At 36.8% G+C, this 12,227-nt stretch overlaps 1 protein-coding gene across 1 annotated transcript in view; it reads left to right on the forward strand.

Annotated features, from left to right (window-relative positions):
- The window catches only part of LOC134358589 (dihydropyrimidinase-related protein 5-like), a 63,386-nt gene extending 54,196 nt beyond the window's left edge, over positions 1-9,190 (forward strand). The window contains exons 11-12 of the mRNA XM_063070998.1: positions 6,010-6,172; positions 6,806-9,190. Coding sequence (XP_062927068.1) covers positions 6,010-6,172; positions 6,806-6,891 — 249 coding nt within the window. The 3' untranslated portion in view covers positions 6,892-9,190. The remainder of the gene's footprint in view (positions 1-6,009; positions 6,173-6,805) is intronic.
- Positions 9,191-12,227: the final 3,037 nt, after the last annotated feature.

A 12,227-nucleotide genomic window follows, 5' to 3' on the forward strand; every position in this document is an offset into this window, starting at 1 on the left:
AAGTGTTTAGGGTGGTTGCTATCTTTGATTATGCTGCCTGCTCTAATGGGACAGGTAGAACAATCGACAGGTTCCTTGCAATAGGACTTAAATAGCAGTTACTAAATAACTAAGTAGTAATGAATCAGTTCTGCTGGAATAAGTTGCATCACCAATTTTCTGAAATTTGTATCTCTTGTTTGAGATGTAGCTGTTAGAATTTGAGAACTATACATAATGGAGAGTTGTGGGCCCAAGGTCTTGTTTATCATGCATGAGAGCTGGGTTACATGAAAAGTGGTGGGTAAATAGAGGTCAATTCGCTGGCACACTGAAACTGCAACAAGAGCCCAATCGGTTGCAGGCTACAAGGTGGCTGAAGACCACTGGTAAAATTAAGATTTAGTAAATGTTAAATCATAAAATGTAATAGCATAGTTATAGATCATCGAACACAGCAACTATGCTACATCTGGAAATGCTTTCACTTGGTCTTGTAGACTCTCTGCAAAACCTTTTGAAAAGATAATTTTTCAGATACTTATGCACTCATTTTTCATTGATTGTACAAATTGTTTCTTGCAAGTCATTTCATGTCCTAAAAACCTTGTGGATATATAAATACATCTCCAGTCATCTTGTTTATTAAATTAAATTAAAATTAAAAATGGCTAATAATTGTTTTTGGAATTAAAATAGTGCAGAGTAAGAACATTAGAATAGATGACATGTTGGATATGCTCACTATTTCAAGAAGTTCAACACTTTTAATTCAAATTATTCATTCTCAAAATGTTTGATCTTTTATTTTTAATACAAGGAACCATTTCAATGTGCTTCTCATCCTTTTGAACTTTTAATACTTATTTCTTTTTCTTGTGTCAGATGGAGATGTGGAAAGGTAGGGATTTTAATCATGTGTTTTGATTGTGGATGTATCAGAAATCCCATATTAATCTGACTTCTGTTATTCATCTGAACACAGGGATTTGTAAGAACTCTCTTTGGGAAGAGAGTAGCAATTTTGGTGTTTATTGTTCTTAAATAAGGATATTTGCACAAATCTATTCATTTAGAATTAAACAATAGCTGTATAGTGACATTACTTAAACTATTATATCAGCTGTCAACTAGTGGGAATTTTATGCAGGAGTGAATTTACAGGGAAGTCACGGAAATATGGAAATCCTTGGAGATTTCACTTAAGCAGTTGAAGATTGGGATAGCAACAACAAAATTGGCAAATAGAACTGTTATTGAAGTGTGTTTAGGAGAATTATCTTGAATGTATTTTTCTTATCTATTGAAGTAGCAATGCTGGATTTGATTATGAGAGATGAACTAGGTCAAATGAAGCATTACAATGAAGGGTTAGGGTAGGGAAGTTAAAATCCAGCCCTCCCTGAAAGACCAAACAAAAGGAGGATGTATCAACTCACTGGTGGTGAGAAAAAAGCAATTGAAAACCACACTGATTACAAGGTGGGAAGTAAAGAGAAAGTCAAATTAATAACATTAGGGGAAAATAAACTTTTCCCAAACATGAATGGAAATCCAAAAGTATTCTTCTGGCCTAGGAGTAGCCATGAACAAAATGAAAATTTACCACTAGCAGAAAAGAGTATGGCGGATGTATTAGACATGTAATTAATCTTCAAGGGTGAATATGATGCTGGAGTCGCAGCAAAAGAAGATTTAATTGAGATTCTGGATGGGCTAAAATGAATAAACAATAAGAATTAGAAATACAAGCCACCTGGTCCATTTGCGTTCTTGAGAGAAGTAAGAAAGGAAATTGCTGTCCTCTTCTAATTTTCCAAATAACTGCAGATTCACAAGTGATCATTGGGAACTAGAAATGCAAACATTACATATTTGCTGAAGAAAAAGTGTAAAAATAAACTCAGTAACTGTAGACCAGTCAGATTAATCTTGGTGCTGGGGAAGAAACAGAAGTAGAAGTTACTTGAACAAATGTGGTTTGATTAGAAGACGTCGGCATGAACCTGTTGAAGAGTAAATTATGTACATTATGTACTTGATATAATTTTTAATAATTGACAAACTTCAAGGAGACAGGCAGTTTTCGGAATGGGTGAATAGGTAGCAAACGGATTTAGAGCCATAGAGTTGTAGAAAAGTACAACACAGAAACAGGATTTCAGCCCACCTAGTCCATGCTGAGCTGTTTAAACTGCTTACTCCCATCAACCTGCACTGGGACCATAGCCCTCCATACCCCTATCATCTGTGTACCTACCCAAACTTCTCTTAAATGTTGAGATCGAGCTTGTATGCACCACTTGTACTGGCAGCTCATTCCACTCTCGTACAACCCTCTGAGTAGAAAAAGTTTCCTCTCATGTTCCCCTTAAACTTTTTGTAGTTGTAGTCCAACCCAAACTCGATGGAAAAAGCCTGCTTGCATTTACCCTATTTATGACCCTCATAATTTTGTATACCTATACCAAATTCCCTCTGAAACCTCTATGTTCTGAAGTTAAATGAAGTTTTACTTCTGTAGGTAGGTGACCAAAACTGCACACAATACTCCAAATTAGCCCTCACCAGCGTCTTGTAAAACTTCATTTAATGCTGAGAGATTTGAGATTTGACACTGGGAAGAAAGAGAAAATGCAAGATAAACCGGAGGTCAGAATTCTAAAAGATCATCAGAATAGAGATATCTGAGCTTTGTAAATGGATTACAAGAGAAATTAATTTGCAGAACAGTGATTCACCCACTTCTGGAATAGTACCTTGTCTTAAGGAAAATATAAGGCATTTGGAAAAGTTCCAGAGGAGATTCACCAAAATGATTGCAGGGTTGAGGAACTGGAGAATCTCAAGTTGGAAAAGGAATCCTTTGGAGATGTTAAAGTCATGAATGGAAGATGGAGAGGAATCTTTTCCAATTGGCAAAAGAAAGAAAAAGAGTGAAATAAGGAAGAACAAAGTTTAGAGCCTGGAATGCACTGGCAAGGGTTGTCATTAAGGTAGAGTTAATTGTTAAACTGTGAAGTAACTTGGTTAGATACCAGAAAGGAAATGGAAATAATTTCAAAAGTACAGTACTGTGCAAAAGTAGGCACCCTAGCTATATATCTATATATTTATATATATTTAGGGTGCCTACTTTTGCACAGTACTGTAGTAATTTTATATACTGCATTGTACTGCTGCCACAAAAAAATCAAACTTCATGGCATATGTGAGTGATGATAACCTGATTCTGATACGGGTCTCTATTGTGGACTTACTGTGCGCGGTGGTGGTAGAATTGGTTGAAACAGGGCCGCGATGTGAAAGTTTCTACCTTGGCCCTTGGGCAACCTGGAAGTGCCTTAACAGACTTAGGACTGGTGTGGGTCGTTCAAAGGTGTCACTAAGCAAATGGGGATATACAACCAGCCCGACAACTTGTGAATGTGGAACTGAGCCACAAACTATGCAACATCTCCTGCAATGCCCATCACTAGAGGAACCCTGTACTGTTGCAGATCTTGCCGAATTCAACAACAAGGCGCAAAAATATGTCCAGTTCTGGCTGGGTCGTATACAGACTGTCCGTGGACACGATAAGAAGAATTGTGGACTGAGAGTGGGAAGTCAGCAGGGAGTGGGGAGGGAGTGGGAAGCACCAGAGAGACATACTGTAATGACAAGTAAAGCAACAGTTTGAAATCAAATGACCTTGCCTATGTCTCAGCTGGGTGTGCCTGCACCTACCACCACACTTCTCATATGGCACTCCATTTGCACCATTCCCAGCATCCTTTGCTCCTACCAGATTTGTAAACTTGCTTTCTACTCCACGTTGACAAATACACTACTGTGCAAAAGTCTTAGGCACCCTAGCTGTGTATATGTGCAGAAGACCTTTGCACAGTACTGTATGAGGAGAGGGTAGGAATGCATGATAAACTGGATTGTTCCTACAAAGTGCTCAGATGAGCTTCAAGCATTCTCTTCTTATTCTATGACTAGGACTTCAGCTCATGTGTACTAGTTTTCAAATCTTGAAGCTTCTCGGTGCCATCAGTGTAGAATGGAGATGGGAAAAAAAGTAGGCAAATCTGGTAGTAGGTACTGAGTGGCACAACTGTTTTCTTGAGCGATTTTTATAAAACATTTATAAAAAATTGAATTTGGAGTTATTTGAGAAACTTCCTCTTGACTTTTGGTGTATTTGAGCTAAGAGTGAACTTTGCTGTTCACTTTTAAAACTTTACTAGTCCATTATATTTTGCAGTTCTTCAAAGTTACTTAGTGAGATGTTGTTTATACAAAGACGCTTAAAGGAATGAGAATAGAAGGTACAACTCGCAGGATGTCATAACCACTCATTGTTTTCAGTCACAAAGCTGAGTTTCTGTATTGTAACTGAACTCTGGTGCCTGAAGCTCAAAGTAGCACATCAAGCAGTGAAAGATATTTTCAGCCTTCTGCCTGCAGGACTTTGTGATCTTGTTCTCCTGATGGCTGTCAACATGACTACTGTCTTCAACTTATTTATCTGAACATTATTTATTGACTTTGCTGTGAATCTATAAGCCATGGACAAATACAACAGGCAGATGACTGGCATTTTGTTTACATTAGCCTTACTACAGAAGAGACCAGTCAAAAACGGGGGGCATCCTATTTTTCAGGTCTTACTGGCTCTCCACAATGCACCAAGCCATCCCTTCCCTTTAACACAGCTGGAGTATTCATACGCCAGGACTTCCACACCTTTCTATTGCAGCTGCTGACCTTTAACCACAATAGGGATCTTTCTCCATTTGTGCATCAATCCTCACCAGATGCCAAGATCCTACATCATCTGTTTGCCCTCTTTTAATATCTGAGCAATCGTACTATCTACCTGATTGGAGAAAAGGGATGTCACCTTAAAATAGGTCAAAAAGCAGGGTAAATGAAGAGGTATGGTCTATGAGAAATGCGATTAAGTTATCACCAGCACACAGAAGTTGGACTTCTGTTTATGGGCTTCTATGCTCTGGGCATGTATCAGAGGAAAGAGCTCCAAAGGCAAAGAAAAATACAGAGTTAGGGGTGTACCACATAATTGCAAAGAAATGTTTTCATTACAGCAAAAATCACAACATTCAGCAATTAACTGGCCTGAAATCCAGGATGTGAGGCTACATACTGCTATTTGGTGTGGAAAGGTCCTGCTGGTGGGACGAAGGCATGGGCAAAGAGAGTAATATAAGAAAAAGGAACAGTTTCATCCTTCACAGGAGCCCCCAACGCTTGCCTGTAGATTATGAGCAGCTGAGCACTGAGCTGCATATCATTGCGATGTGTCTAAGGTACCTTGTAAATTGCACATGCTCATTGAAGGACCTGCGTGCAGTTGTCTGATAGCTGTTAGGTACTCAGTCATTGCTGCATGCATGAATACCATGATATTGCAAAATCATTCAGTCTCTCTCTGCAAGCATTTGCAATGCAGTTAGAGTGCATTTTTCTTCTGCTTCTCCTGAAGGATACTGTTTTCTAGTGGTCCTTGATGTACACCAGCTGCAGGAACTGAACCACCTTGTTCTGCACCTTCAAACACAGGATTTCTGGTGCTATTTACTGATGCTCATTGTGTGATCTTCTTGTCACTTGTGAAAATCAAATCTGGACTCACCAAAGTCTGAGTACCTCAACTGGTGGGAAGCATGGGTCATATAATGGTGCATCTGCAGACCGAGTGACCTCTTCAGAAGGGAAACTCTGCATCCTGTCCTTGTGAAATCTCTTTGAAGGTTAAAGTCATGAATTAGAAATGTGAAGGTAATTGTGTTTAATACTGAGCATCAAACAAGTATGTAATGTGACAGAAGACCGGGAAATTCTCTGAATCGCTTGTTAAGAAGCAGAGTCAGACTGAGGGCACAATTGTGGAATTAAACAAACTGTTTTAACTATTAAGACCACAGGCTACTCTATATATGTACATTGTTACTGTACAGTATATATTATATTATACTATTATAGAAATATATATTTAAGGTATTCCTATAATTATCTTAGAGTCTGACTGCAAAGCCTGTGGATCGTGCCCCATATGCAGGTGATGTGGCAGTAGTACTTAATGCAAAAAAGGAGATGCCACCTCATTCAGAACATCAATCTCGTGTCACAACACGCCACAGTGGAGTGAGGGATTTGCATGAATCCAGCTTCAGCTTGTCAGGTAAGAATTTACCATATCTTAGAGATTCTTAACACCTTTCTGGATTTTATCTCTAAGTAAGTTACATTTATTATACCTTCTTAAAGTGTTTCTCATTAATAGTAGCATTTAACATGGTGAGAAATCAGAAGCAATAGAAATGATTTCTTTATCAGGAAGCATCATTGCTTGTATTTCATAACAGGGTGTGGGAATGGTAGAGATCAGGGCACATTGATAAAAGTTGTCATTGTGAAGCATTAACTGTTTCTCTCTCCACAAATGCTGCCTGTTCTGTTAGATATTTGGAGCATTTTCTGTTAAATTTTGATAGATCATATTCTGAAAGTTTCTGGCGTAATTGTATTGCTTCTACTTAAAAATGTTGATCACATTAGTTATTTTGTTTATTATTTTGGTCAACATGATAATTATTAAAAATTTATTACATTGTCATTTTCTTCGACCAGCTTTCTCACTATTCCATCTGTGGAGTGACTCTGTGGATAATGGGAGCATTTTACTTTTATATGATTCAGTGTTATATTGCTATATTACTGTATTAGTATTTTTTGGTAAATGTGTTAATATTTACCTTTTTGCATGTTATTGGCAAAATATTTTGTATAAACATAACTGTTATGTTCTTTGCAGGATCCCAAGTTGATGATCATGTGCCAAAGCGTCCTGTCTCCAGAGTTCTGGCTCCACCTGGTGGTCATTCTAATGGCATTTGGTAAAAGAATAGCATATTCACAACTGAAACCTTCCACTGAAAACACAAGAGTATGAACGAATAAACTCACCCCACACTGGAGATGACCACAACAGCCTCAGCAACACAGTATTGACATCAAAAGAATGAACGTGCAACTTCTTGGTTATTTTAAGCCTTTTGCAAGATGTGGGAGGATATTAGATCAACACAGCAGGAATTTGGTCAGACCTAAAAAGTGGCTAACAACACAATTCACAAATCCATTACTATTGACCCTATGTTATGCTCCTCTGCTGTGTGCAAAAAGCCCATAATTCTGCCATAATAAACTGCACAAGTGAATCATAGTGTGTGTGTATTATACAATCTGACTACATGTACTGCAACTTTTCCTTAATTCTTTACCTTCAAAAAACTTTGAATCCTTTAAAATGTATTAATATTTACACATAATTTGTAGTATGACTTCAGTTGGTGCATACAAGGATTTTTTTTTAAATACTAATGTTTTATGCTGCTCTCAATATAAAATTGTCACTTTGAAAACCGATAATTGCTTTTACATATGTAGATTTTGGACAGTTTCACTGTTCATAATGCTGAAAAACAGAAGGTGGAAACAAGTTGAAATTGTTACAGTAAGTTGTTTATTATGTTTAATTGTATGATTGTCATTAGGGTTACTTAGAATGGGTAGTATAGTTTTTAAACTTTTATTGAAGATTTTTTTCTTTTTTCTAGAATTAGCAGGTTTATATTCTTTGAGGATTTTGTTACTTAATGTAAAGGATTTGTGTGTTTCCTAAAGGGAAAGCATAATACAGCAAGAATTCTGGAAGGAATATCTTTACTTGGTGAAAACCTGAAATTCATTATTACACAGAATGTGCAGTCATGTACGTAAGGGGAAATTCTAAGTCCTCCAATATCCTCTGTGATTGTACTGTACACAAATTCCTCAAATAATGATGGATCAGTCTTTGATTTTCTTTGGATGTAGTTAGCATATATTTACATTGAGCATGTGACATCAGGAAACCAAGAGTTTCTCCAGTCGTTCCACAACCCAGTAGCATATAAGATCATGCAACTCTTAATATGTTCTAATGCTTTGGAAATTACAACATATGATTGTCTATAACATGATAATTATTTGTTTCAAGAATTGTGAAGATCTTTTATCCAAAAGTTGTTTTTCTTAGGGGTCTTCCTACAACTATAAGCATCTATTAAATAATGTAGTCTGTTATAATCAAACTATGTAGATTTGTAGGATATGTGCATTGTTGGCTTCAGTACTAAAAGTGCAGTCTAACTGGGCTGCACAAATTAATGTGATCATTATTTTAAGGGAAAATAGATATTTAATAGCAATACCTTTAACTTATAAAAGGAGCAGATTTTAAAATAATTTCATAAATATAGTTAAAGATGGTGCCCTAAATTAAAATAGATGTTGCAGTTAGTGGGCATTTGTTTTTTTTGCTTGATATTTTCTCCTATTCAACCCATTTCCCTATTATATTTCAAAGATTGTACACTGTAGGGTTGAGAAAAGTATCTGTAAAGAAATTATATTACAAATAGTATTCTGAGTTTAAACTCAGTTTTATTTAATTTTTAAGGCAATCTGTTATATTAATCTTCAAGTGAGCTATGCTTGTGTTTCAGGTATGTTTTGAGTTCAGATTATTTTCCTCTTTCCAGGATGTTGCATAGCAGCCAGGCTGCTAAGTAAATCAGTCAACTAATGGAAAATTGTTGAAGCAAGGTAAAATTGGGGAAAGTAATTATCATTTGCACCATAAAACTTGTTTTAAAATTATTTATGGTTACAGTTGTACATTGCTGAAAGCCATTACTTGGCTGAAGTATTACAAAAATCTGAAAATAATTTATAAAACTTGTAATAATTGAAATGTGTTTTTTTTTTAATTCCACCACCATCCCCACAAGTTCTGACTTCTAACTGTGGTGGTTGACTATGGTGTTATCAATACTGTGAGTTGTTAAGGTTTTCAGATGAAAAGGTCATTTTAATTTTTGAACAAAATTTAAGATATTTATTTCTTAAGGTACAAGTTTGTAATTTAGTCATAAACCTCAGCCCTCCCAGGGATTATGTGCTTTACAAAAATCCCATGTTATTTATTTTTCAATATAGCAATACAATGTATTTTGTAAAGCTGAACAGAATTGTTATGAAGTAATTTGGCCGGAAACATAAATTAATTCAGTCATTCAAACTGAGAGCAAAATTCAAACTGCTTTTTTTAAAAAAAAGGAACAAATATACAGTGGCATGCAAAAGTTTGGGCACCCCTAGTCAAAATTTCTGTTACTGTGAATAGCTAAGTGAGTAAAAGATGGCCTGATTTCCATAAGGTATAAAGTTAAAGATGACACATTTCTTTAATATCTTAAGCAAGATTACTTTTTTAATTTCCCTCTTTTACAGTCTCAAAATAACAAAAAAGGAAAAGGCCCCGAAGCAAAAGTTTGGGCACCCTGCATGGTCAGTACTTAGTAACACCCCCTTTGGCAAATATCGCAGCTTGTAAACGCTTTCCGTAGCCAGCTAAGAGTCTTTCAATTCTTGTTTGGGACATTTTTGCCCATTCTTCCTTGCAAAAGGCTTCTAGTTCTGTGAGATTCTTGGGCCGTATTGCATGCACTGCTCTTTTGAGGTCTATCCACAGATTTTCGATGATGTTTAGGTCAGGAGACTGTGAGGGCCATGGGAAAACCTTCAGCTTGTACCTCTTGAGGTAGTCCATTGTGGATTTTGAGGTGTGTCTAGGATCATTATCCTGTTGTAGAAGCCAGCCTCTTTTCATTGGCAGCTTTTTTACAGACGGTGTGATATTTGCTTCCAGAATTTGCTAGTATTTAATTGAATTCATTCTTCCCTCTTACCAGTGAAATGTTCCCCGTGCCGCTGGCTGCAACACAAGCCCAAAGCATGATCGTTCCACCCCCTTGCTTAACAGTTGGAGAGGTGTTCTTTTCATGAAATTCTGCACTTTTTTTCTCCAAACATACCTTTGCTCATTGCGGCCAAAAAATTCTATTTTAACTTCATCAGTCCACAGGACTTGTTTCCAAAATGCATCAGGCTTGTTTAAATGTTCCTTTGCAAACTTCTGACACTGAATTTTGGCCGCAATGAGCAAAGGTATGTTTGGAGAAAAAAGGGTGCAGACTTTCATGAAAAGAACACCTCTCCAACTGTTAAGCACAGGGGTAGATCGAACATGCTTTAGGCTTGTGTTGCAGCCAGTGGCATGGGGAACATTTCACTGGTAGAGGGGAGAACGAATTCAATTAAGTACCAGCAAATTCTGGAAGCAAACATGACACCGCCTATGAAAAAAAACTGACAATGAAAAGAGGATGGCTTCTACAACAGGATAACGATCTTAAACACAACTCAAAATCCACAATGGATTACGTCAAGAGGCGCAAGATGAAGATTTTGCCATGGCCCTCACATTCCCCTGACCTAAACATCATTGACGAATCTGTGGATAGACCTCAAAAGAGCAGTGCATGCGAGACAGCCCAAGAGTCTCACAGAACTAGAAGCCTTTTGCAAGGAGGAATGGGCAAAAATCCCCCAAACAAGAACTGAAAGACACTTAGCTGGCTACAGAAAGCATTTATAAGCTGTGATATTTGCCAAAGGGGGTGTTACTAAGTACTGACCATGCAAGGTGCCCAAACTTTTGCTTCAGGTCTTTTTCCTTTTTTTCTTATTTTGAAACTGTAAAAGATGGAAATAAAGTAATCTTGTTTAAAATATTAAAGAAATGTGTCACATTTAATTTTATGTCTTTTGAAAATCAGGTCATCTTTTACTCGCTTAGCTATTCACAGTAACAGAAATTTTGACCGGGGTGCCCAAACTTTGGCATGCCACTGTATTTGACTTTTGTGTGTTTGAATTTTGTTTTTTTTTTAATGATTATGCTCTGTCATACATTTTGTCAACTTACCAGGCATCTTTGTATTGACCTAATTCCATCTATTTAAGTTTTTCGGGAAATTACTTTGAATAGATCTGACAGTTTTCTAAGGGCACTGAAGAAAATTAGAATAGGAACTTAGCTGTAAATTGTTATTGGCCTTGTGATGTCTAACTAGGCAAACACATGGGAAATGTTTGTTTTTTCTGAACATATTTAAAAGTTGTTTGATGACTAGTACACATGTCCATTTAAGAACCTATCCTAATGTCATTAACTGATTTTAAAATGACAAAGCAATAGATTTCAATAGAACCTCCTTGTGGTTTTAAAAATTGACCTAGATAGCCATTACATTTTTGAAATAGAACACTGACTTTGTGTGTTAACCAAATCTATTCATACTGTCACCTCAGCATCAGTTTTAAGTTTCCTGAATGTGAAATTGTTTTTTTAAGAGAGAAGGTCATTACTGTATACAGTCAGAAACTATGTGGGTGTTGTAAAGTTTTTAAAGGGTATTCATGATTCAGCTTACTTTACACATTTTAAAGGTAGATCTAAATAATGCAAATGCTAATAGAATATGGGCATACAAGTGATTGTTGTCCTGGGTACTGTATTTAAAATGCGTAACATGTTAAAGTGTCTAACCAGAGACAAAGGTCCTTACATGAACAAAAGAATTAGATTTCCAATCAGACCTTTTCAATTGAAAAGGGAACAGCTGCATTATTTAATGTGCATGAAAAGTCAATTCCTATTTCTTAATCTTATAAATTATTTTCCCCCACACTAATTAAGGGCTATTTATAGTGCATTGGTCTCTTGGTGATTTATTGGAATTGCCTGCATGCTGCTTACTGCCTTTGACTCTTTTTCAGTACATGGGGTTTTCTGTATAAATGTAACATGTTACTTCTTAAAAATATTTTTCTTTCTCGTGTATTGTTTATTACAAATGCAATTGAAATACAAAACATTAAATGAGACGAGTATATCAAAAATATTCATATTGAACGTCTCATAATGAAACTAAGGATGTACATATGTTTGTCAGTTGTCGACAATGTTGTGACACTTTTTGGGATGGTTTTTGCGCTTGTAGACTCGGGACTATTTGCACGTTCTAGAGACAGCTCCACTCTAGAGTGACGGTCTGTCTCACAGCGGCTGCAGATGAAGGAGGAAGGTGCTCTGGGTGATGCAGCTCTGGCTGTCTTGTTGATGAGCATGTTGGTCCTTGCTATCTCAGCATGTCGTACACCACTTTTGACTGCAGCCCTCCATGCTGTCCAGACTTCAGCTGTTTCCTCCCACGTGTTGAGGTCAATGCCTGCCAGCTTCATGTCACACTTGCAATCATTTCTGTAGCAGAGGTGTGGTCTTCCTC

Source organism: Mobula hypostoma, chromosome 2 (genome assembly GCF_963921235.1).
Source record: "Mobula hypostoma chromosome 2, sMobHyp1.1, whole genome shotgun sequence".
Taxonomy (NCBI): Eukaryota; Metazoa; Chordata; class Chondrichthyes; order Myliobatiformes; family Myliobatidae; genus Mobula; species Mobula hypostoma.